The 26,582-nt window shown below is 40.4% G+C and overlaps 1 protein-coding gene across 2 annotated transcripts in view; it reads left to right on the forward strand.

Annotated features, from left to right (window-relative positions):
* Plch1 (phospholipase C eta 1) overlaps nt 1-26,582 on the forward strand; it is a 207,416-nt gene that overhangs the window by 16,796 nt on the left and 164,038 nt on the right. For both annotated transcript variants that reach the window (XM_027391714.2, XM_027391717.2), the window contains exon 2: nt 20,133-20,251. In XM_027391714.2, the coding sequence (XP_027247515.1) occupies nt 20,173-20,251 (79 nt within the window). In that variant the 5' untranslated portion in view covers nt 20,133-20,172. The remainder of the gene's footprint in view (nt 1-20,132; nt 20,252-26,582) is intronic.

Here is a 26,582-nt window from a genome sequence, read left to right on the forward strand (position 1 = left end):
CTTCTTATATTCTTAAAGTTAACAAATGGCAGACCTGGAATGAAACTTTTTCTTGCAGTTTTAGGAAATCTAGGAATAGCAGAAGTCAAATCCTTACTGTGAACATGCTGTTTAGAGTCATATGAAGACGGTTTAATTGTAGATGCAAAATGATGAAACAGTAACCATTTCACATGCTTTTGTATGTGGTAGTGAGTAGAACTGACCATGTATATGTTCTGATAATATATTTGGTTCCAAGCATGTGTATATCGTGAAAACACATTTAGTTTATATAGATGCAAGAATCCTTTAATAACTTAGGAGTTTTGGCATGATTGAGGTTTAATACAACTGGGGATATTCTAGTAGGTTCTTGTCTAGTAAATATCTTAAAGAGTTCTGGAAGGAAAGGAAGAAGTGAACATGTGCTAGGCATGTGCTATATGTCTCTCTACAACCCACAACAATCCCAAGAAATTGCAGTTATCCCACGGTGCTGATGAGACTCTGTGACGTTACTTTCTTGCCTATGATGTACATAAGTTGGAAAGAGATTTAGAATTTGAGACTAGGTTTGCCTACCTCCACGTTCTGTTATATCATGCTGCCACTTAGGAATGCAAGAACACATTTGTGCAAAACACAGTTGGTTTTATTTTCAAATTCCCCACTTTATACAAAGAGCAGACAGGTAGAAGTGTTTTTCCAGTGTGCAGAAAAGATTCATTCTGCAGGTTAGGAGGTTATAAATTTAGGTCTGGTTCCAGGAAAACATTCAAGACTTTGTTTATAAACTGTGTTGGCTATTTGTTTAGAAGTGAGTGATGTTTAGGTTCTTTTCTTTGCACATCAAAGCGGCCCACTAATCACTTCTGGTCTGTTGTCATCTTGTGTTAGATGTGAGAGGACCCTTCACCAGCTTGATGCCTGTTTTCTGACATGTCAAGACAGAAATCCTGGTTTTATCTTAGATAACCTTTGCCTGTTTCTTTTTCTTGAGGTAGTATTGTGAAGCTTGCTTCAGGAATGAAATAGATAAGCTTTTACTAAAATGCTTTTCGAATTTGGCATCAGGACCACCTCGGATAGTTGCTGAAAATACCTGAAGTGAGGCCAGAAGCCAATGTTTTGGCTGTCCTTGAGCCCTTGTGCTGGGAGTGTGTGACGGGACTACATGGAGCCGAGTGCTGAGTCACATTATTTTTTGATGCTTCTTTATCGCTGGAAAAACTGAGGCTCAGAAATGTCCCTGCCCTTTGGGGCTGGATTGCAGCTGGATTGGGGCTGGAACTCAAGTTAGTAGTAATCTCATGTATTAGATAGCATACCATATACACTTCCCCTTTGTCTTCTTTCTTCCCACTGTCTGGTTCCAGTTAGTTTCAAGCCCTTCCCCTTCTCTTCTTTTTTGTCAAGGGTCTCAAGTATCCCAGGCTGATCTTGAACTGAAGGTTTTGCTGAGGATGGCCTTCAACTCCTGATCCACCTACCTCCTGAATCCTGGGCTTACAGTTGTGCACCTCCATGCCTACCTTGAGTCATTTTCTGTGGCTCATTCTGCAACCCTTTTCTCTGTAGTTGTGTCTTTGGCAAGAAACTTAACTAACCTGTCCAGCTAGTCAGCTGCTGGGGTCCACCTGTTAAATTGCACTGGAAGGTCTAATTTGGTGCTGTTGCTTGTGAGTTACTGATTAACTAATGAAAGACCTCGTGGTTTCTTTTCACCCGTCTTCATTTCCTGTTGCTAGTCTACGAGAATCAAACATTCAAATTTAGCTTCCCACTTCCTTCTTCCCGCCTCTTGGATGTAGTAAAGGGACCGCTGGACCTCAGAACAAGTCTCCATGGAGTGCAAATAAAATCTCTGTGAAATCACCCGAGGTGGAAACGTGGAAGATCTATGCGGGGTTTTCAGGGCCCAGAATCCAGGAACAGAAGTTAAGTGAGTTGATTTGCTGGTAATTGTGTACAGTTCAGTTTTCTAGACATCCTGCTTTCTTTTGCCAACAGTTCTTTCTTAACAGTCATTAGTGGGACCAGAGGTATTAAAAAGAAAATATGTTTTTAAAAGATATTTGTTTATAGACAAAGGTAATGTGTTCATATAAGGAGTTAGGGTTGTCGAAATAGTATTTTGGTTTTTATTTCAATTTAAAGTTGATGGTTCCATATAGCCATTGATATTAGAAGGAGAATAGGGAAGGTAGAGGGAAAAAGTCTTTATATATATATATATATATATATATATATATATATATATATATAATGTGTCTCTGGACAGAAACATAAGAAACTAGTAGAATGGCGTGCTGAGTGATAGAGGACAGGAACAAGCTGCTCACTACCTTTTTGTGTCTTAAATTTTTAAAACTTTAGCTTAAAATCGTTGTTTTTTCAATAATAAGGAAAAATATGCATTTACCTCCTAGGCCTTTGTAGATGTAAGAGCTGGTTTACTCTTTTTTGAAAATCTCATCAAAACTCACATTCAGTGATTTTGTTTATTTGTTTTTGTTTTTGAGGCAAAGGCCTTTTATGTAGCCCTGGTACTATGTGGTACCCCAGGCTGGCCTCAAACTTGTGGCAATCCTTCTGCCCCAGTCTCGGGAGGGCTTAGGACTTAGATTTCAGGCACACATCATCATACTGGCTATATTTAGTAATTCTTAAAACTATTGTGCTCCAAACTCTTGACATTGCCAGGGAGATTTTTTTTTTCTCACCAAGCCTGTCTATTGGCTGCAGTTAGACTCAGTGGCCCACTGGAAATCAGTGTTTGTTCAGTGAAGTTACAAAAGTCTTTTCTTTATCTTTTTGTTTTACCTACTGTTTCTTTTCCCATGATAGAGACCTCTTGATCATTCCTATATTTTTCTGAGCAGTTTCTGAATGGGTATCACAGAAATCTTTTCAAAAAGAAAGGAAAAGTTTGTATACAGTTGCTTTATTCTGAATCACAGCTTTTCTTGATTTAAATAGCTTGTGAATTGGAGGCATTTGCTGTTTACTGAGTGAATCGTAAAGATACAGTGTTAGATGAAAATAAGCACAAACTGTGAACCAGCTTCCCTTTCATTTGTCAAAAGAGAGAAATGGGAAATCTACTATTTAGTGTCCAAGTTTCAATCAAAGGCAGAAGCCAACAGTTCTCAGCACAGCCCTGAACAATCAATCCCACCTCAGATCTGGACCAGGGTTTTTCTCACAGAGTTCTTATTGCTCTGTTACTTTCCATTCACTGGGAAAGAAGTGTTCTTATTTTGAGTAGCTCACACATTCACACATGTGTGTGTGCGTGCACACACACACACACACACACACACACACACATGCATATATAATTTTATTATTATTATTATTATTATTATTATTATTATTATTATTGACAGTGTGTTCCTATGTATTCCAGGCGGGCCTTTCAACTTTTGAGCCTCTTGCCTCAGCTTCCTCTGTGCTGGGATTTCAGGCCTTGCCATAACACCCAGCTCTAAAAGAAAAAATTTAAAGTGTTAGTACATGTTCTGTCCCATAAGTATCTTTTAGCCCTTTAGCTGGCTCCAGATGGGCTGGGCATGCTGGTGTGCTTGCCATCCTGGCACCTAAGAGGTTGAAGCCAGAGGACTGTGACTTTAAGGCCACTCTGGGCTACATTGGGAGACTCTTTTTCAAGAAAAAACAAAAATTCAAATGATAGCATACCAGCCATACATTTTTTTCCTTTAGTGCTGCTGGGGACTGCACCCAAGGCCTTACACATAGTAGGCAAGCACTCTACTACCAAGCTATATGCCCGGTTGCACGAATTCTAATTGTTCTTAACAATAAAAAGTCAGTGTCAGTTATCAGGGGGTAAAAGTTTAAGCATCAGAGAAGCAGAGTGGCCAGCCACTAGAGAGTTACTTCTACCAATGCTCAGACCAAAGGGTGATCCTATTCTCAGACTGCTTCCTCAGACTGCCTGCTTCAGACTGCATCCATCTTTGTGGTCTCCTCCGGTCTCCACCTCCCTAGTGTTGGGATTAAAGGCTTGTCACTCCAAGTGCTGGGGTCACCATTGTGTGAGCTCTGTTTCTCTTTTAGACAGATTCAATCTCCTGTAGCCCAGGGTGGCTGCCTCTTTCTCCAGAGTGCTGGAATTAAAGGTGCGTACTACCTTTGCCTAGCCTCTATGGTGAACAAGTGTGGCTAGCTTTGTGCTCTGATCCTCAGGCAAGCTTTATTTGTTAGATCATAAACAAAATATCCTACAATGCCCGGCCCTATTTTTGTATTTCACACTTTGCATGTGTTTTATCATCCCATATTAACTTATATACAACTTCATTAGTACTGTTGAGGCCCATTCAGAGCTTGCCGGGGTCAATCTGCCAGGCTTGTTAATTACATGGAGCTGAATTCACTTGGTGAGTTGGGGCATGGCATATAGAAGCTTGCCTGTACAAGAGTGGGATCTGGGGGTCAGTTTGTGTCATTGGCACAGAATTTAAAATCATAGGGCCTTCTCAAATATGGAAGTTAGTGGCAGAGGTAAAGTCTAGTGCTCACTTCCCTAACCTTTCCCCTAAGGAGTGTTTCTCCATGTTCTGCTGCCTAGGGGTTGGAGAAGGGATGGTATCACCAGTGGGAAACTTCCTCCTACCCTCTTTGTCTTAGGGTTATATTTTGGTGAAGAGACACAATGACCATGGCAACTCTTATAAAGGAAAATATTTAATTGGGGTTGGCTTACAGTTCAGAGGTTTAGTGCATTATTGTCATTGTGGGAAGCACGGCAGCATGCAGGCAGACTTGTGCTGGAGAGGTAGCTGAAAGATCTGCAGGCAGGAGACAGAGAGTGACTGGGTCTGGATTAAACCCTTGAAACCTCAAAGTCTGTCATATCATTTGGGGCAGGGCCTAGGTCCTCCCCCATGTGTCTAGGCTGAGAGAGTATCCCTCCATGGGGGAATGGGCTCCCAAAGCCCATTTGTGCACTGGGGATAAATACTGGTTCCACTTCCAAAGGTACCATAGATTGCCCAGGCCTCCCAACTGACACCCACATTCAGGGGATCTGGGTTGGTTCTATGCTGGTTCCCCAGCTGTCAGTCTGGAGTCCATGAGCTCCCACTTGCTCAGGTCAGCTGTTTCTGTGGCTTTCCCCAGCGTGGTCTTTTTTTTTTTTAATATTTTATTTATTTATTCTGTATACAGTGTTCTGTTCTGACTGCATGAGTCCCTGCAGGCCAGAAGAGGGCTCCAGATCTCATTAAAGGTGGTTGTGAGCCACCATGTGTGTGCTGGGAACTGAACTCAGGACCTCTGGAAGAGCAGTCAGTGCTCTTAACCAATGAGCAATCTCTCCAGCCCTCCCCAGCATGGTCTTGATCCCTTTGCTCATCATTTCTCCCTGTCTACAACTGGATTCCAGGAGTTGGTTCAGTGCTTAGCTGTGAATCTCTGCTCCTGCTTCCATTACCTACTGGATGAAGGCTCTATGATGCCATTTAAGGTAATCATCAATCTCATTGTAGAGTCCAGCTAATTTCTTCACACATTCTTTATTATATCACACTGCATTTAATCAGCATATTAATAATATGTCTTGATAATTGGTATGGTCTGGGTGTGGTTTATCTGTTGATCTAAAACTCAGACTGAAATTTGATTGCCATTGTGGCATCGATTGAAGCCAGGCTTTTAAGAGGTAATTAGATTATTAAGAGATTAGAGTCATTCTTTAGTCTCATGGGACTAGGGTGATTACTGTAAGAGTAGATGGTCACAAAGCCAGTCTGCCCTCTTTACTTTGTGCCTTTTGCATGTGCCAACTTGTCTTTGTTTCCTCTCTGAAGTAAAGCATCTGGAGCCTTCACTGGTGCTTTGTTTTCAAACATCCCAGCTTCCCAAATCTGTAGCCCAAATAAACTGACCTACCTTTCTTCTTGGCTGACTACCTACTTCCCTCTTTCCCTCTCTCCCTTCCTTCCTCCTCATCCCTAATCTATGTTTCTTAGTTTTTGTCTTGTCTCTTGTATCCAAGGCTGTCCTCAAACTTGCTGATTTACAGATGATCTTGAACTCCTGACTCTCGTACTCCCCCCACTCCAAGTGCTAGCATGGTTAGCATGTGCCATCATGCCCAGCTTTTAAATTGTTATTCTTTATAAACTGTTGAGACTCAGGTTCTATGTTACAGCAACAGAAAGTGGACCAAGATGACTTTTTTTTTTTTTCTTTTACAATTGACGGTAGGTTTTAAAGCATCTATTATTTCTTTGTTCTGAAATGTCTGTCCTAATATAATTCTCTTCCCCCCATTTAAACTTAGGGATCTTTTGATATCTGAGTATAACTATCCACCTTTCAGGAACTCTTCCCCTCTTGCATTCCTTTTTATTATTCCTTTTTATCTGTTTCATGCTCCATCTGTCATGTATGTTGTCCTTTGATGTACAAGCTTTACATCCATCTTCAGTTTTTGTAACCCATTCTTTCATCTCTACCATTACCATCTCAGTGGCTGGGACTGCATTCAGGCTTCTCCCCACCCCTCAGTGTCTATCGTGTCCATTGTAGGGCTCAGTGCATACAGGGGAATTATTTGATTCGTAAGTAAACAGGGCACAAATAGGAGAAGTACTGCTTTCATCCTGCTACCTAGTTTAAAAGGAGAGATGCTCTTAGACAGGAGGTTTAATTTTCAGAGCAAGGCATTCTCTTGCTGGAGCTGAAGTCATTTTAGGCTGGACGGTAGGGATGCAGGCAACAAGGAGAATCTAACGCTAGCAGATGATAAGCTCCATTTACTCACTGTCAAGCAGGGAAGTGGAGACAAGAAGGCAGGATGCATTGGGGGAATCTGAGGTATCTGTTCTCTGAGGGGGATACCCGATTCTGAAACTTAATATTAGGTACCTTTATGAATGCAGGGATAGGTTGGAAATCATTGGCTTATTCATTTATTTTGTGCATGGATGTATGTATGTGTGGTTTATGCGCAGATGCATTTATGGAGGCCAGAGGAGGACCTTGAGTGTCCTGCTGTCTCACTCTCCATCTGAATCTCCTGAGACAAGTCACTCCAGAACCTGGAGCTAGGCTGGTCTCCTGGCTTCTCCTGCTCTATCACTTCTTGGGGAACAGGCAGGTGTTGTCATGTTTGGCTTTTTACATTGATGCTACGATCCCAACACAGGTTCTTATGCTGGTAAAGTACAGGCTCTTACCCATTGAATCATCTATCTAGACCTCAGATGATTCGTTTAAAGACTATTGGTGTGAATCAAGGGATCTTTGGATGTCAGAACTACAGATAAGTATAGGATTTGGTGTTATTAGGGATTTTAGATGGGACTGAATATGTCAATATGGGCTAGAGTTCAAGACTAATGTCTACCAAGAATTAAAAAAAAAACCTAATTGCCAGGCACCATTTCTTTGGGGATTAGTTTTTCAATGTAGTATTAATATTAAATCACTTTGTGTGTCCACTGTTACAGGACATTCTTTTCTATTGCCAGTCCCAAATAATGACATGGAGACTTACTATTAATTATGAATGCTCAGCCTTAACTTAGGCTTGTTCTTAACTAGTTCTAACTTAACTTAACCCATATTTTTAAATCTACATTGTGGCATATATGAGTGAGTACATACCATGTTTGTCTTTTTGCGACTGGGTTACCTTGCTCAGAATGTTTTTTCCTAGTTTCATCCATTTGCCTGCAAATTTCAAGATTCCATTTTTTTCCCCCGATGAGTAGTACCCCATTGTGTAAATGTACCACATTTTCTCTATCCATTCTTCAATTGAGGGACATCTAGGTTGCTTACAGGTTCTGGCTATTACAAATAATGCTGCGATAACATCATTGAACAGATGTCCTTGTATGAATTTGCTTCTTTTGGGTATATGCCTAAGGGTGGAATTGCTGGATCTTGTGGTAGAATGATTCCCATTTTCCTGAGGAGTTGCCTTATTGATTTCCAAAGTGGCTGTACAAGTTGGCACTCCCACCAGCACTGGAGGAGTGTTTCCCTTTCTCCACATCCTCTCCAGCATAAACCGTCATTGGTGTTTTTGATTGTAGCCATTCTGACAGGAGTAAGATGGTATCTCTGAGTTGTTTTGATTTGCATTTTCCTGATGGCTAAGGATATTGAACACTTTTTTACGTGTCTTTCAGCCATTTTAGATTTCTCTATTGAGAATTGTCTATTTAGTTCTGTACCCCACTTTTTAATTGGATTATTTGGTGGTTTGTAGACTAGCTTCTTGAGTTCTTTGTAAATTTTGGAGATCAGACCTCTGTTGGATGTGGGATTACTTATTCTCCCTGCCCAGTATCTGTATCTCCTTCCTCACTATTGACTGTTCAGCTTTTTATTAGACCAAATATGTGACATTTTGATTGTATTCTGACAGTAAAACTTGCTTGAAGTCAGAGGGCAGAGCCAGACACTAGCTGAACAAAATTAACCCTAGAGGTTTTGGAGGACAGGACAGATAGGAAACAGGAAGTAGTAAGGCAGGACAGAGAGAGGTTCTCAGCCCTTTTGGACAGAGGATGGAAGAGATAGGAGGTCACTGGTGGCTACTCCACTGCTTCTTTGATCTTTCAGGGTCTTACCCTGATATCTGAATCCTGATTTTTTATTGATAAGGAATAATTAGATAAACACATCAAAACCAATCAAGTACCTTAGGCAGGCAACATAAAACAGCAACACATCTTTCCATAGTGAAGCAAATATTCTGCAACATTTCCCTCTTTTTGTCTAAATAAAAAGAAAGGTTTTATCTTTAACAAAGTAAGACTATATGTAGTTAGAATGATTATTAAGTAAGAATTACATTTACAATATTCAGTCCATTTGCATTTGGCAAATTCAGATAAAATACTCCATTATCTATCCTATCTTGGAGAGTTCAAATTGTGTACCTAATTTACTTTCTATCTTAACTTGTATTAGTAACCAAAATTATCTCTTTATATTTCAAAACATTTTCTCAGATAAACAATTTAAGCTTTTACATTTCTCAGCCATATACAATTTACCTCTCTTATGTAAGTTTCTTTTCTGAATTTGATAACAAAGAAAACTATAACTGTAACTATCTTCAGCTCCATCAGAGACCCAAGAAGGCTATAATATTACCCAAGTAAACAGGAAGTAGAGGGCAAGCAATTTCTAAAACTATAGAAATTACAAAGATAGCTGGCTTCCTGGACAGTTACCCAAGATTACCCTGCAACATTGGTTCATCCATCTTTGGCCTACAGGCCTAGAATATCTGACAGACTTTTCTGGAATTTTGAAAGACTGTGCCACCTTGTCTTGGAAAAGTTTGGCAGTCTTTTTTCCTTGAGTCTTGCTTGTCCAGTTTGTTCAGTATATTGTCTGCAGTCAAGGCAGGGGTAAAATGGCTAACTTTGTCACAATGAAAGCAAACTCCATTTGAAGGTTCTTTGATGCCCTTCATCCTTTTATGAAGCAGATTGGAGTAGCCGTGTCTTACTGTCATGAAAAGTCCATTATTAAACATCTTAGATGTCATATTTTATAGGTCTCAGGAGTGTTTGAAGATTATCTATCGAAAATATGTCTCTGTTTAACCTTGAAAACATACCTAATATAACTACAAGTTTGGTTATTATAGATGAATAACTACTAACCTTACTAACCTGCATTTCTTTCTTTCTTTTTTTTTTTTCGTTTTTCGAGACAGGGTTTCTCTGTGTAACCTGAATTTCTTAATTATCCTAAACAGTTTGTAATAATAGCTTTCAAGTACTAGAAGTTTGCATTGCACTTTATTTGTAATTTTTTTATTAGATCAAATTAGGAACAAGCTTGCTTCACATGTCAATCCCTTCTCCCTCTACCTCCCTGCCCCTCCCCTGCCCTCCTTACCCCTCACCTACTCCCCACCCCATCCACCCTCCACTCCCTAAGCAGGGTAGAGCTCTCAATGGGGGCTCCCCAAAGTCCACCACATCATCCTGGGCTGGGTCTAGGCCCTCCCGCATGTTTCCAGGCCCAGAGTGCATCCCTTCACGTGGGATGGGCACTCAGAGTCCCTTCTTACACCAGGGAAAAATACTAATCCACTACCAGGGGCCCCCTAAAGTGCGGAGGCCTCCTAATTGACATCCATGTTCATGAGTTTCTTAGGTACAATACCTTAAACAAGAGTAGAAGCATATACTTGGCATAACAAAATACCCTTAAGTTTGTATCAATATACAAAAATCCATACCAATATAAAATTTTTGAGATGAATAGTTGTCTTTTATTCTGTATTCATGTATCACCACTAAATGATGACAAACATCCATAACCCACTTAATGATCCAAAACTACCTACCCTACCTCTTGGGAATGTGGGCATAGTGATCTTTAGACTGCTTCCTATTGTCTGGGGGTAACAGCATCTTCAGGGGACCCTGAGAAAATTGAGATAATGGTCAAGTTCTATATATCCCTTCTTGTTATTGGCAGTTCAGCTTTTTATTAGACCAATCAGGTGCCTTAGGCAGGCAAATTAGAACAGCAATATATCTTTACATAATTATACAAATGCAACACATTTTTGCCTTGTTAAACAAATATTCTGCAATAGTAGATGATAATTTCCCCCCTCTTTTTGATAAATCTATTATCTTTGACTGCAGAGAGTTCTCAGTATTGAAATTTGAAGACAATGCTCTTCTTGTAGTACCCCCTCCTCCACAACTGGTGAGCTGAAGATAAGAAACTAGAAAGACAAACCATGCTAATTAGAAAAAGAGCACAATGAAACTTGAAATAAGGATAATATACATAAATGGGTTTAACAGCAGTAATCCAAGTTGAACAGGGAAATTAGCCAATCTAAAGAAAGTTTTGATTTAAGTTTGAGAATAAGAAGAGAGAAAAACAGATAACATTTAAATAGAAAAGTAGATAAGGAATAAGATTCCTGAAGCCAAGAATCCTAATCAGGCTAAGTAGAGAAAAAATAGCCAAAATATAATTAGACTGCAGAACATAAAAAACGAAGGGGGATCTTTGTGCTGAGCCACTTATCTGCAAAGGCATGAAAATTTATCCTGAGGGGCAGCAATGGGATTCAGAAGGCAGGATAATGCTGTGCTTCTTGCACTCCGAGAAATAAACTGTCAGCTTAGGATCCCGTTTCTATTCAAAATATCCGTTAAAAACAAGTACGAAATACAGACCTCTCAGGCTTACAGACACCTAGAGTGTTTCCACTGCTCATCACTAAAGAAGGTTCATGTCAAGTTAGGGGTTCATGCCCAAGGGAAGGACTCAGAAGGAATGGAGAAAGAAGAATGGAGGTGTGTAGGACAATGGGTGCAACTGGAGATCATCTTCTTAAGTGATTCCAGTCTCAAAAGGACGGATATCACATGTTTTCTTTCATTTGTGAGCCCCAGACTTCACAGATACATAAAGTCATGTATGTACAGGTAACAAGAAGGCAGGAGTGAAACTAATTAGGGGAACAAAGGAAACTAATGGGACTGGGAGGGGAGAGGAGGAGGAGTGGAAGGGGAGAGAGGAAGAATGGGAGGGGAGAGTAGAGGAATGGAGGGTTGTGGAGTAGGGTGGGTAGGCTCAAAGTGCATTACATACTTGCATGAAAATGGCCTTACTGTAACTCTGTATAATAGAGACAAAAAGAAAAGACTTCTGGAAAGTGGAGGAAAAGCAAATGAATGGAGATCGGAGAAGGGGAGAATTTGTGAGTAAAAGAACCTGTCAGCTGCAGAAAATGATGTGATGTGCAATGTCAGCCAGAGTGGAGACAAAGTTGGAAAAGCGAATGTAGTTAATATGTTGTAAGGTTCTTGCACAGTTTGGGACGAGACTAAAGATACTGACTATCTAGACTTTGATAAAAGCTTGCTAAACTTTAACAAGAGAAAAGATAACTTCCTGACGAGCAGAGGTTTGACGAAATGAGAAACTTAATCTTGAGGAAATCAAGAGAAGATGGCAATAAGGAAAACAAAAATTACAGGCCAATCTTCTTAGGAACACACACGTAAAAATCATAACCATAAGCCATATGAACAGGGAAAATTCAGTAAAGTCTAAAAAAGTGATTCACTTGGACAGGATTGCATTTATTTTGGAAACTGAAGTTGGAAAATTCACATTAAAAGATTAACAGAGAAATATTTTAGGATCACATTATTACATGTAGAAACAGTATAGTGTTTAATATAAAATTGTGCAAAATGTTAAAAATTCATGAGACACTACTTAACATTTTAAAGGATATTTATAAATTCATATGATATATATTTATATGAAGTATGCAAATTATATATTTGTACCTTGCAGTAGAAATTAAAGCACTTTGCTGGCATGGTGACCATTATTCTACAAAATACTGTATTACATAATTAGTGGAGTATTGTATCTTATTTTTTCCAACATACCATTCTTTCATGGACATTTTTCTATAAAAAGTTTTCAAGTTCTTTGCAAATGCAATTGAAAATGTCTGCACAGCAATCAGTGCTTGCTGGGTAATATTTGAGTATTCGTGTTCTTATTTTTCTATGTGGTAGATATTGGCAATGCTCCAATATTTGCAAAGCTTTACTTGAGCATGCATAAAATAATAGGAATAAGTCATTTCACAATATACAGTGGAGGGGGGAGCCCTGTGCAGGTCAGAATGCTAGTATTGTTTGTATTTGCTCTATGGCAATTATCAGTTAATAGTTGTTTCTATTATTTCTGCCAGTACTCTTTACTCTTTGAAAAAAATAAGTTTTCAAACTTAAAAAAAAAAAGATACAGTGAGCTAGGATGTACTTCAGTGTAGATGGCTTGCCTAGGATACACAAGATTCTGGGATCAATCCCCAGCACTGCCAGAAAATGCCTTCATCTATTCCTTTTGAATGTGAATACAAACTAGTGAAACAAAAGGTGTTGACTTTTTCAAGGTATACTTACTTATGTTGTTGTCTGTTTGCGCGCGCGCTTGTGTGTGTGTGTATGTGTGTGTGTGCGTGTGTGTGTGTGTGTGTGTGTGTGTGTGTGTGTGTACATTTTTGTGCAAAGCTTGGCTGGTTTTCTTCTTCTGCCTTGACATGGCTTCAAGGGTGTGCTCTCAGGGGTTCATTGTAGAAGCACCTATGGCTACTGAGCCATCTTTTTAGCCAACTTGTTTTATTCTAAACCAGTTCTTTCAATTGTAGCATCCACATGTCCTAGGAGAGTTGAGTGAATCTCATTGCCTAGCTAGGTTAGAGCATGTTAAGCCTGTGATTGCAAAACAAAACAAACCAACAAACAAGAAATTGGGACTTAATAATGCCTCCTTTTGAATGCCATAAAAAGTGAACAGTGTCTTTTTATTTATTTTCCTTTGAACATCTTGTTGGAGTTAGGGAAGTGGCTGTGGAATTAGGCTAGTTGCAGAGCTTCTGATCTATCTACTTTGACCTGCTTGGAAGCCAGTGGGAAGTGAAGGAGAGGATTTCCTCCTGGGTGCTTGCAGATCCTAGGGGCAGGCCTGACCTTGCTTGGTGCCCTCTTCTCCCACATGATTGCCTTAATGAAGGGTGAAGTTTCTTTAATATCTTAGCTTTTCACTGAGTTTAATGTGAATCCTTGGATCCGTGAGGGCCGCGGGTCCTCAAGCATCCCTTGTGTCAGGCTGTGAGGTGCAGGATGGACTTAAGACGCCTTCCCCAGGCCTTGCTGTTTTGAATGCATGTTGCTTATGAACATTACTGTCAGAGGCTATTCACTTTGCCTTTCATCTCCCAGCAAGGCTTGATGAGAAGTGCAGTCAGCACCTTTCTTTTCCCTCAGCATTCTGTGGGCTTTCAACATTATTTAAATTTATAATTAGAGATGAATAGATGAGAGACTTAGGGGGGATTTGCCTAATGCTGAGTGAAGGGCTCCAGAGAGCTTCTCATTTGCTGCCCTTCTTCCTGTATTCCCTCCCATCCTCCCTAGCATCCTTTTTTCTTCCTTTTATGCAGATAAGGCACAGAGTTGTGGGACACTAGCCTGAGGGAACCCTAGAGGCTTCACTCTGGCCTTTTGACTCCTGAGTCACACAGGTGTCCCGTCACCCTCCTCCCCTTTCTGCCACCCCCCAACTCGACCACCTCAGGATTCTTTAGGACCACCATGAGCTAGTTAGTCACTCCTTTTCTGAAAGGAGAGCAGGTTTAGGTATTGCATTTTAATGTCTGCCTAGAGCCTGTGTCCTGTCGTTAGCAAATTGAAGACAGCATGAGCCCAAGAGAGAGTTTTTACCATGAGGTCTGTCTAGTAGACCACATTCACTCAAATTTCATTTTAAAACAACATTTCATCATCTCATACCCACAAAGCTTGTGCTTTGCTTATCTCCATTCCATTCACCCTAGAAACTCTTGGCTGGAGGGATAAATATACATTTTAAAAAATTAATAGCATTTCGTGTAGCCATTTCCTTCCCTTTCTTGGTCTATGGTAAGGTGGGTGGAATAGTAGCGGTTGGAAGAGTCAGTGTCTTTCGAGTCAGTAAGGAGACCCTAAACTTTCTATGGGGACATAAACTGTGTGAGCGAGCAACAGTGCTGGAATCAGAAGATGTGGGTTTGCATCTCACTGCTTCTTAATACTCTATTGGAACTCATGCTCAGAAAAAAAAAAGTGTGACACAGAAAAAAAACCCCAACAAAATAAAGAAAGATAGATACAAGGGGAAAATTGTAAAAATTATTATTAAATTATTTGCAAATATGTAGTTTTTAAAATGTAGAGGAGTGGTATGGGGAGTGTGGTTTTATGGAGTAGTGATGCCAGAGGACTGTTAGTCAAAGTGAGGTTCTCACTTACGTGGTTAAGAGCACTGGTTGCTGTTCTAGAGTTGCTGGGTTTGATTCCCAGCACCCACATGGCTCACAATCATCTGTAATTCTAGTTCTAGGGGATCCAACTCCCTCTTCTGGCCCCCTTAGACTTCAGACAAACACCTGGTACACACACATGCATAAAAGCAAAACACTCATACACATAAAATAAAAGTAAACCTAGGAGGGTGTGGGTGCTGGCACATGCCTTTAATCCCAGCTCCTGGGAGACAGAGGCAGGTGGGTCTCTGTGAGTTCAAGACCAATCTGGCCTACAGAGCAAGTTCCAGGACAGCCAAGACTATACAGAGAAACTCTGTCTCAAAAAATGTTAAAAATCCATTTTATTTCATTTATTATTATTATTACCGTGCATGTGGGTGGACACTTGCATGCCATAGTGAACATGTGGGTCCTAGGGATTGAATTTAGATCATCTGGTTTGGTAGCAGGTACATTAATTACATGTTGAGCCATCTCCACCTCACTACCCACTTAAAAAAATAATGTCTATACTTCCTCACCCTGAGGTTGTCTTTTATAAGCTTGTGAACTAGAGAAGCTTGCCTGGTAAGCCATTTATGTGACTTGAAGAGATTTGTACTGTTTCATAAAATATGTTAATGGGGCTGGAGAGATGATTCAGAAGTTAAGAACACTGGCTGCTATTCCAGAGATCTTGAGTTCAATTCCCAGCAACCACATGAGATCTAACCTAAACTGCGACCTGAAATAAGCCCTTTCTCCCCTAAGTTGTTTTTGGTCAGGGTTTTTATCATGGCAGTAGAAGATAGTGAGTTTGAAGTCAGCCTGGACTATACAAGGAGTCTGCTTCATAAAAACAAGTAAAATAGAAGCAAAAGAAACAAAAAACAAAAATCCCACATTAACCTTGCTTCCAAAAGAACTTCTTTAATAACTACTGGTTATTTCTGATATTCTTTTAAGTTAATAATTTTGTGAATCACTGTAATGGTTAGGAATTTATGCATTCTGGTGAGATGGCTCTTTGGGTAAAGGTACTTGCTGCCCAGCCTTATGACCCCAGTTCAATCTCCAGTACCCACTTTGTGGAATGAGAGAACCAAGTCTTGATACTTGTCCTCTGACTTCCATATTTGCCTTCTGACAATAGTGAACTCACATAAACACTAACAGTAAATAAAGAGATGTAATAATGACAAAATAAATCAACAAAGGGGCGGAGAGAGACGGTTCAGTGGTTAGGAGCACTGGTTACTTTTCCTGAGGACCTGGGTTTGATTCCTAGCATTCACACGGCAACCCACAACCAGCTGTAGCTCCATTTCCAGAGAATCCAGTGCTCACTGCAAGAAGACCTCTTGTGCACATGTGGCACACAGACACACATCAGACACAATACTCGCACAATAAGTTTACATAGTCTATGAGCATGCAGACGTGTTTATACAGAGTTCCAGGTGTAATGTGGACATTACAGAGGCCCCTGAGGATATGGAATGTTTTGTAAGATGTGAAATCATTTTAAAAGCATCTTGGCTTTCGGTAGGTGCAACACAAGTGCATTTCATTGTGCACATACAAATAGAACTGTAGACCATTCAAATGAAGTCTGGGCTCCTGAAGGTGGGGTTCAGCATTTTTCAATAGCCAGCCAGCAGTGCTGTCTTGCAAGTTACACATGCTTCCTGGGCCTTGGTTTCCTTTTGGTTACATAAGAAGTTTGGTTTAGCTAAATTTTGACATTCTTTTCAGTTGCCTGCCTTCAGTGAGTAGTAGTCCTGGATCTTCTAAATCTAGTTGAAGCTGAAGTTCTCTCTCTCTCTCTCTCTCTCTCTCTCTCTCTTTCTCTCTCTCTCTCTTTCTGTGTGTGTGTGTGTGTGTGTGTGTGTGTGTGTGTGTTGTGTGTGTGTGTGTGTACCTGTATGAGTGCTTGTGCATATACATGTATATGTCAGAAGTCAACCTCTAGTGTTCCTCAGGTGCTGTCTACCTTGTTTGTTTGAGATGGTCTCTTACTGGCCTGGAACTCACCCAGTAGGCTAGGCTAGCTGGCTAGTGAACCTCAGGATCCTCCTGTCTCTGCTTTCCCAACCCTGCCACCACACCTGACCTTTTTTTTTTTTTTTTTTTTTTTTTTTGGTTCTGGGAATTGAACTCAGGACCTCATGCTTGGACAGCAAGGACTTTACCTGTAACACTTGAAGATCTGTGCTATGTCCATTTCTTCTCATGCTGTCAACCCACTTGAATCATTATAACAAAATGCCATTGGCAAGGTGGCTTACAAAAACAGAAATACAATTCCGAAGGCTAGGAATTCCAGGATCGAGTAGCATTTGGTGTCTAGGGAGGGCCTTCTTCCAGTTGCACACTGCTGGCTTCTTGCTGTATCCACACATAGTGTATACAGTCAACTAGCTCTGATGCCTCCTACATAAAAGACAGAGATCCCAAGGAGGCTAGAACCCCAATTCGTCACCTCCTGAAATCACTATCTAAAGATTTCCACATATGAACTTGGGGAACACAGACATTAAGATCATGGCACATATCTGTGGCTGGAATACTTCAACCAGGGCTTCATCATAACTTGGTGGCTAAATTCTCTAATACTGAAGCAAGAGGGAATCTATTAAATGATGTTTATTTTTTTGTGAGGCTGTTTTCAAACTGTCAGCTTGACACACCTGGGAACCTCAATCAAGGAAGTGCCTCTATCAGGGCATGTCTGTGGGCATTTTCTTGAATACTGGCTGATGGAGGCCTTAGCCTCTGTGGTAGGTAGTGTCACCCTAGTCCCCCGTTTGTTTGTTTGTTTGTTTGTTTGTTTTTTATAAAGAAGCTAGCTAACTAGCTGAGCAGAAACAAGCCAGTAAGCAGCATACTTCAGCTGTCTCTGTTAAGTTCCTGCCTCCATTCCTGCCTTGGCTTCTCTCAGTGATGGAGAGAACCCTTCCCTCCCTTAGTTGGTTTTGGTCAGTGTTCAATCACAGCAACAGAGAAGCAGGCTAGGGCCTTTGAAACTTTCTTATCTTGGAAGATATAGCATCCCTTTCAGCTGATTTTATTGGTAGAAAAAGTCACCGAACCCTTATCTTAGCTGAAATCCTTGTGAATTTGCAGGACCACCCCCCTTCTCTATTATTTTGGACAGGATTTCACTATGGACTTCAGAATGACCTTGAACATAGGTTCCCTGGCCTCAGCCTTCCAAGTTCTGGGATTACAGGCATGAACTCTTACATGCCTGGCTACAGGACCTATTTGAAACCTTCATATCACCTAACAACTTAATTTCTTCTGGCCTATCACGGTTAGAAACTTGAGTTTGGAATCTGTAGATATGATTGAAGGTTGTATTTCTGCCTTTTTCTGGCAGCATAAACAAATCAGTCTCTCTAATAGCATCTTTTCTTCTTTGGTGTGGTGGGAAGAGATAACAGTACCTGTCTCAGAAGATTAATAAGTCCTGGTTGAGAGCCCTGCACATGTAGCTGTTTTGCTAACTATAAACACCTTAGGGCTTCCTTAGGCTTTTACAGCAATGGGTAAAGGCAAAATCTGATAATAACAAAACCACAAAATTGAATTAGCAAGGAAAAATAAACATGAATACAGATAATTTTAATTCTATGTAAATTAACGTATTTATATTGTAAGTGACAAGTACACTTTTTGTAATTGGGCAATACTACTGTTCATTATTAAAATTATTTTCTTGGAAAAAGGTAGTGTCCTTAATAATATAGAGGACTTCAAAATTGTATATCTAGGTATAATGCTGGAATGAAATACTTTTTAAGAATTAGTTATTCTAGGAGAGGGGCATGCAATGAAGGCAGAAGGAACCAGAATGGGCAAGAAGACGGGTGGACTTCAGTACTACCAGCTTTGGCAGTTTTGAAGAAATCAATAACATGTTTAGTTGTGCTTTGCTTATTTATATGTGGTGCTAGGTCTTAAAATCAGGGCCTTGCACTTCTATGCACATACTCTATTTATGAGCTACGCTCTCAGCCTGTTACTACATTCTTTATATAACTAAGAATACTTGGGCTATGCCATCTTTATGTATGAAATGTTAGTTTTGGAGGACAAAGGTAGGGCTGTCTCTAGTCACTTTTTCTCTATCATGTCTCTTAGTGCTTCCACATGGTGTTCTGACTCCCTTCACCTTACAGAATAGGAAAATCCTTCCAAACTGGGGGGAGGAGGTTAAAAAAAAGAGGAGGGAGTCTAGGCCTGTGTGGAAACTCGGGTAGGCTGAATGTCGGTAAGACCCCCTTTGTAGATGGTTGCTCCAGGAGCCTCCACTAGCTATCCCAGTGACAGACAGCAATGTGTTAGCTTACTTTTTTTTTTTTTTTTTTTTTTTTTTTTTTTTTTAAGCCACTGACTTCATACTGGGGTATACTTACAAAACTCTAGACTGTTACAATAGGACAGATGACAAAATTGTTTTCCACCTGTGGGTTTTGCTTTTTCCCAGCATTGCTTGCGTTTTTCTGGCTTTGTGAACAGAAAGGAGGTTGGAATTTTCTGAAAAGTCACTTTAACCAGATCATGTGAACAAAGGGGGCCTTGTTCAGGGTTATGTGCATCAGCTTTCGCAACTTAATTCATCAGCTCAGATCTCTGCTTTTCAAGTCCTTGCTCTCTGCAGAGGTGGGGATCTAGCAGGTACTCTGAGTTCCCAGTGTTGCAGGCCTGGCCCAGCTCTAGTTACATCCTGAACCTGGGTGGATACGGGGATTAGTGGCCCTAAATAAATAGCTGCAATGAACCAAAAGAAGGCCAACAAACTTTGCTAGGATTTGTCGTACTTGCACCCACATGGACACTGTAATAATTCCTAACGTTTCGTGAGTTGCTTACGTAACTTGCCGGGATGGTACCAACACAAAATTCAGGAGTTGAAATGATGGCCCACCTGCTAGTGAAACTTATGGAAACTTACCAAGATTGACTGGTTGGGGTCCTGATGGAATGCAAGTGCGGCCTGGAGCACACAGGCCAGTCCTGAAATGTGCTTAATGATAGATTAATTTCCTCAGCAGACAGCAGTAACTGAGGATGCTGTTAGAAGGAGGTATTATTTTGGTATGCAAAAAAAAAAAAAAAAAAAAAAGGACATTCAGGTCCTGGGCAGATTTGTGGGAAATTTGTTAGGGCCTGGAGGAGTCTGGCTCCAAATTGTAGCCCATGTGTTGCCCCTAATGCTAGGCAACTAATGGCACTGTGCTGCCAGTGTGAACGTGTGGCTGCCGTTTTTTTCATTTTTGTCTCATTCTGTTCCTCTTGACAGGGCAATTTGGTTTTGATGCTGTGCCAGAAATCATCCAACAATGAGCTACTGGAACGTCAAGAAAAGGGGCTGTGTGCAGTACCGCAGGCATTTTCTGGTGGACAACAGTGTGTTTCATGGTGAGTTGACGGCTGTATTTATGTGGCTGGGACTCTACTTTGGTTTCTGACAGTACTTTTATTGTATTTTTCTGGATGCAAATATAGTGTCATTGTTGATTGAATCAAGAGCTTGAGTTTACTTGCTTATGGTTAATTACCTTAAAATGCCAGCCAGACTCATGACCCGTAGTAGTTGGTAGCAGTGTGAACCATCTCAACCACAGCAATGATGTTCTCTCTTCCTACCGCCCAGTTTTTCTATTCTTGTGAACTCCAATAAGACACCTTTCGAATATTTATAACTATCTTTGGTTAGGTGCACAGGAAGTGAAGTGTTCAGTAACTATCTGAGGCTCACCATTCAGTGCTTATTACCAGAATAGTGTGTGCCTTCCAAATTCCAATGTTCAAGTGTGCTGGTGGTCAGTCTGCTGTAGTAACCCATTAAAAAGAAGTCCACTCACTTATATTGCTGTCCTCTGGGATTTGAAGACTTAAACTGTGTCTCGGATCACAGGGAAACAGAACAGAGCAGTTTGGCACACTTCAGCATGTCTGCTGCGTGGATTACTGTAGCTGAGCAGAGAGTAATCAATGCTCATCATTTTCTTGACAAATAAGAATTATCTTTAACCCAGCCGAAAGCTGCTTGTTTAGTGGCTCATAGTCTGGGATAACCTTTCCTGCTGCCAGGACTCCCGTGGGAGAAATTTATTTGTGAGCCAGAGATTTCTGGGGCTCTGGAATTTGTGGAGCAGTCTCCATAGGAAGCCCAAGGAGACATAGAGGAAAGTAGAGAAGTTTCATGAAACATAGGTGTTGTTTAATTAAACATCCTATCTAGGTCTGTTTTCAACTTTCTATGCCTGGGTTTCTTCCTCATTTTGGTGACAGATTTAATGTGTATAATCACTTTAGAGATGTTTGAATTCCATTCAAGAGTCCTTTCTGACATTCGCCAGTAGTGGATGAACTTGAACGATTAGAAAATTCTTTAGGTATGTAATTCTCCCCTGTGTGAAGTAAGCATTCTGGTCTTGATAGGTTTTAAGGTTCTTTCTAGTCCTAGTGTCTTAGATTCCTTTGAAGTATCTCAGAAGGTTACAATTTTTACTTTTTTTGCGAGTGAATTTTTACCAAACACAAGATACACAAGGGGGCAGTGTAGCACTTAAAATGTGAATCAGTTATTTCACAATTCACAAAAATTACTTTGCAAAGGATTTAGAGATATTAAACCCTCTCAACATTAAGTGGATCAAAGCCAGTTAGAACCATGATTCTGTTCTTTTGTAATGCAAGTAGTAGCGCTAAGAATTGATGTCTGATAGGGTAAGGCATCATTTTGGGTTTCTTTGCCTGAAGAGATTCAGTGATTAAGGACTGAAAGGCCCCTTCTCCACCTGCCTGTGGGAACTCAACCCTTGGTTAAGGTAGGAACAGTGAATTTAGCAAGCTTGTTGGTCTGTGTGGGGACTCAACACTTGTGAGACAGGGACAATGAACTTAGTGAGCGTGTTGGTCTGTTTCATGTAAAGGGGGTACTAGTAATAGTATTTTGGGGATTCCAGAACAGAGGGGGGGGAACCAGGCAAGATTTGGTAAAGAAATGTTTATTTGGAGGGAGGGGCTTCTAGAGCAGGTGTGCTTCTTAATCAACTTTTGCTTACCAACTTGACATCTTGTTTATGTTACGACAGTCCTTATATAACCAAGTAAACTGGATAACAAGAGAGAAAACAGAAAAGTATCATTCCAGTTTTGAAATATGCCCACTTGTATGAGCAAACGGCTTAACATATTTTTTTTCCACGAAAATGTGAGTAGTGTTCCCAGGAGGCAAGAACTGCATTAAAATGAGGATTCTGACACTAAGATTCTCAGTAAAAGCTAAAATTGTAACACCTGTGTCCATAAAGCACATTGTACATTAACTTTCTGGTTATAGTGGCTCATCATAGGTGTTCACAAAGAAAGTGTCTTCCACATATGGTTTCAGAGACTGTGACAGTAAAATTCAAGCCAGACAAAATCCCAGAATGGACAAGGGGCGAGTCAGACACAAAGTTCCATCTCTAACCAGAAGCTATTTGCAACTGGAACCTATTTGGAAAGGGAAAATAAGTTTGTTTGTTTGTTTTTTAAATGAAGTTACACAAGTTATGCCAACCACTCTTTAGGGCAGGTGTGGACCTAGGAATACCTGGCCAATACAAATGGATTCCTTTTTTTTTTTTTTTTTTTTTTTTTTTTTTTTTGTGTGTGTGTGTGTGTGTACTTTTGGTTTTGGTATTTTTGTCTTTCTGTCTTTTAATTTCCAGTTTTTTTCTTTTAGGTAGAACATGAAATTAGATGGGTAGGGAGGTGGCGAGGACCTAGGAAGAGTTGGGAAAGGAGAAAGAATATGATCAAAATATATTTTATGAAAAATTTTTTTCAATTGGTAAAAAGCAAAAGAATTGTCAGTAACATCGGCACTTTAAATAATCCCAAAACAGCTAGCTATGTTTAGTAAGTACAACATGACACATGGTTTCAATAGAAACCACATAGAAACAGGAAGTAAGTTTATGTCGCAGAGATTGACAGATGTGGTCTGCTGCATTGATGTTGGGCATTATGCAAATAAGGAAAGCCAGTAGAGGTAAACAAGAGCCTGGTGGAGCCTGACTTTGGGACCAGAGTCTCTTCTGACTCCCTGACCTAGTAGGGAGATGTAGGACAAGGGCTGAAGAGATGCTCCCTAACCTCCAGTGAAGACCCAGAGATGGGGCAGAAGAGTGGGCAGGCTGTCTAACTTCTAATGAGAGACTAGAGCTAGGACTAGGTTGAAACACAAAACTGGTCAAAATGCTGAGAATAAGTGAATGTGGAAGTGCTGGGCCCCATGGGACAGCTGCATCACTTCTTCTAAAACTTAGGGAACCTTGGAGAAGAGGAGATGGAAAGACTGCAAGAGCCAGAAGATGCGGAGGTGAAAGCACAGATATGTCTTCTGGCTATGACATAGTAGTCTTGAACTCACTGTAGCTTTGGGTATCTGCATAAGACCTGCTCAAGATTGTGCCTATCAACATTCCATCATGGGTGGAGATGGGGCCCACGAGTAGCTGGAAGCTTTTATACGTTCCTCCTGGTTCCATAGTTGCTTATAAAATAATCACTCTGAGGCTTAATATTAATTGTAATTGTTTGGCCAATGGCTCAGGCTCTCACAATTAAATTAACCCATTTCTACTAATCTGTGTATCACCACGTGGCCATGGCAGCTACATGGCATCTCCCAGACTCTGCCTTCTTTTTCCCTGTATGTTTGCTTGGATTTTCTGCATGGCTCTATTCTGCCTGACTACTGGCCAGATCAGTTTCTTTGTTAACCCATGGAAATAAAAACATATTCACAGCATACAGAAGGGCATCCTATGTCATGCATGAGACCCCACTCCTCCAAGAAAGACTATTGCAATTAATGGTTGCTAAAGGAAGGAGTGTCAAGTTCTTCAGTGATATAAGTAAGATGCTCTTACTTCATAATACTCTCACAACTCAGGCAAGAAATGCTGATTAAACTCTGGGCCACACACAAAAAGAAGACATGGAAACTGGAGGGGACTTGCTGAGAAGAAGGAAGAGGGAGGAGAATGAGGGAGGAGGAGTACAGAGGTAGAGAAGACTAAAGCTATTATGCAAATGTATAAAGCTGTCAAAAAATTTAAAAAGATAAAGGTAGTACTTTTAAATGAGCTGATGTGAAACATATTTTTCCTATAATCTTTGAGGATTTAAGAACATTCTTGATATTTTGGAAATATACAGACTTTTCAATGCTATATATATATATATATATCTATAATTTTAAACTTCATTCTTTTTCTTTTTGCCTTCATGTTTCATTGTCACTGGGTTATTGAGCATTCTTAGGATAGAATTCATGTGAATTTGTTTCCTATTTACCCAGTGTACTTTGTCCCATCACACCATCTTGGGCAGCCTCTTTCTTTTTGGCTACTTTTGGTTGAGGGTCCAATTCATTTTTACAAATTTGAATTGTGTTTAACAGTTCCACCCTAAGCCTTGTTTTGGCTGTTAATGGCTGAAGGAAGGGCAGGTTCATTTGTCTGTGCCTTTCTCCTCAGATGGAAAGCCTCGTTCCTCAGATTTGGTACATGGACAAGAGATAGTGGAGCTGAGGTCTTCCAGCCTGTGCCTGGATATCTGCTTGCACATGACTGGGTGCTGAGCGATCAGACCACTGGTTTAGGATATATAGTTTCACTTTCACCCCTCTGTCAAAAGGGGTCCATGAGATAGAGAACTCATTGTACCCCTTCAACGTTATCTCTTCTCCTTTACCCAACCCCATCTGTAGCACTTGGCTTCCCTTGCCTCTGAGGTACTGAGGCCACTTGCCCCATGCTTCTCTTACCCCATGTTTCCTCACTTGAATCTCTCTGGATTTCCAAGGCTGTAAAAGATGTGTGGGATATGAGGTTGTTATTTCCTCTCTGAAGACTTCTTCTCTCACTTTAAAGTGGCTGCTATTCCCATTAGCCTATACCTTAAGGTACCCCAAGTTATTCTTCTGTAGCACTTCACCTAAACATCTTATGAGTGAGGCACACTCTTCAGCCTGCCATTTCTGCCACTCTGGACACCCAGGATAAGGGTCTCGGGCATTGTGAGTTTTGAATGGCTGTCCCATATCTCCTGGAAGCTTGTGGATTCTACAACCACTCTAGGACTGTCTTTGTCTTTTAATGTTTTAGATTAGGGTGACTTCATGTCCTTAAGCATACTGGTATTATTTACTGTGTCTGTTTCTTGCCAGGTTGTATACCTGCATTGGTCAGAGCCAGCCAATGATCTCTCTATAAAAAAATCATGTTGAGATGATTCAGCCTCTTTTCTTCAGTAATCTAATTCAGTGAAGGGATTTGGCTGGGAAACTGAAGCTCAGTGATTTCTCTGCTCAGTTTTCTTTGTCAAGGATATTTACATTGTAGAGAAGGGATGAAAAGTCCCTCTGAGTGCCTAGCAAAATGGCAAACTGAAGGTCTGGATGTATGGGCAGCGAAAGGGGGAGAGAAGGCACAGAGTCAACTCTTTTTTTATTGTTTGTTTATTTTTGATTTGTTTATTTTTGAGATGGTTTCTCTGTGTAGCCCTGGCTGTCTTGAAACTTGCTCTGTAGGCCAGACTGGCTTAAAACCCATAGAAATCCGTCTACCTCTGCCTCCTGAGTGTTGGAATTAAAAGTGTGTTCCACCACTGGCCAGCTGAGTTCACTCTTAATTATGTCAAACAAGCCTATCACTTTCAAGAATGATCCTTGGCTAGCCCTTTCCATTAGATTTTCCAGTTCTTTCTTTGAAGCCTGTGGCCGTTTGGAGGTCAGCCAAACAGAAAAGGGCCATGATCACTTCATTCATGTGTGCTCGGGAATCTCAATCTCCTAATTACTCAATTAGAAGGAAACAATAGTGTGTTTAATACAGTCAACTTCTCCTTCAGACTGACAGACTTCTTCAATGTTAAGTGGTTACTAAGTGAGAATTATTTCCCTTTAGACCTGTGGTACACATTTACGCTTTGTTCTTTAAGCTGCATTTCCATAACTATAATTAAGTTTCCTCTGATCTCTGATTTTCCCAATTGTCTTTTATACTCTGTGCCTAATGTATGCAGAGATTGATAGAAAGATGAGACGCTTTTCACCAGTGGACTTTGCGTTCTTCTAGGGCACCCATAATTATTTAATTTAGTTACACAAACGATCTGGAATTTTTCTGTAGGCCATGGCAATAATTATTAGTGATTTCATTTGTAATCATGGAAGCCTCTTATCTCCCATCTGTCAAAACAAAGATGAGAAACGGTGGTTTGTCCTTTATAATATGTAAATGAAAAGTCATCCCAACAGACATGTGATGTGTTTGTATTCGGGCTCATTCCTTTCAGCAAATATGTTTGTGTAATTACCAAATGTAAGCTGTCAAATTCAGAGGGATACTCAGATTTTTATTTAAAGCACACCATGAGAACTAGTTTAATCTGTGTTCATAACCATAACTCCCATGTAAATGCTTACCACTGCAACAGTGAGTTTATTCCTAGTTGATCCCTTCTCCTGGCCAGCATACTGAAACTCCCAAGTACCTATCTCATATGCAAGATGATGTACTCCAGCTCCGGGATTCATTATTCTGGAGAAGAACTAACTCTCTCCTGGTACCTGTCTGTCTTGGCAGCTTTATTCTGCCCTTCTCTTCATATGCCTCAGCTTCATTGACCTTTGTTTTTTTTGCCCACAAAGCTCCTCCTTTATCTATTTAGCTATCTATCTTTTTTC

This window comes from Cricetulus griseus (genome assembly GCF_003668045.3).
Source record: "Cricetulus griseus strain 17A/GY chromosome 1 unlocalized genomic scaffold, alternate assembly CriGri-PICRH-1.0 chr1_0, whole genome shotgun sequence".
NCBI lineage: Eukaryota > Metazoa > Chordata > Mammalia > Rodentia > Cricetidae > Cricetulus > Cricetulus griseus.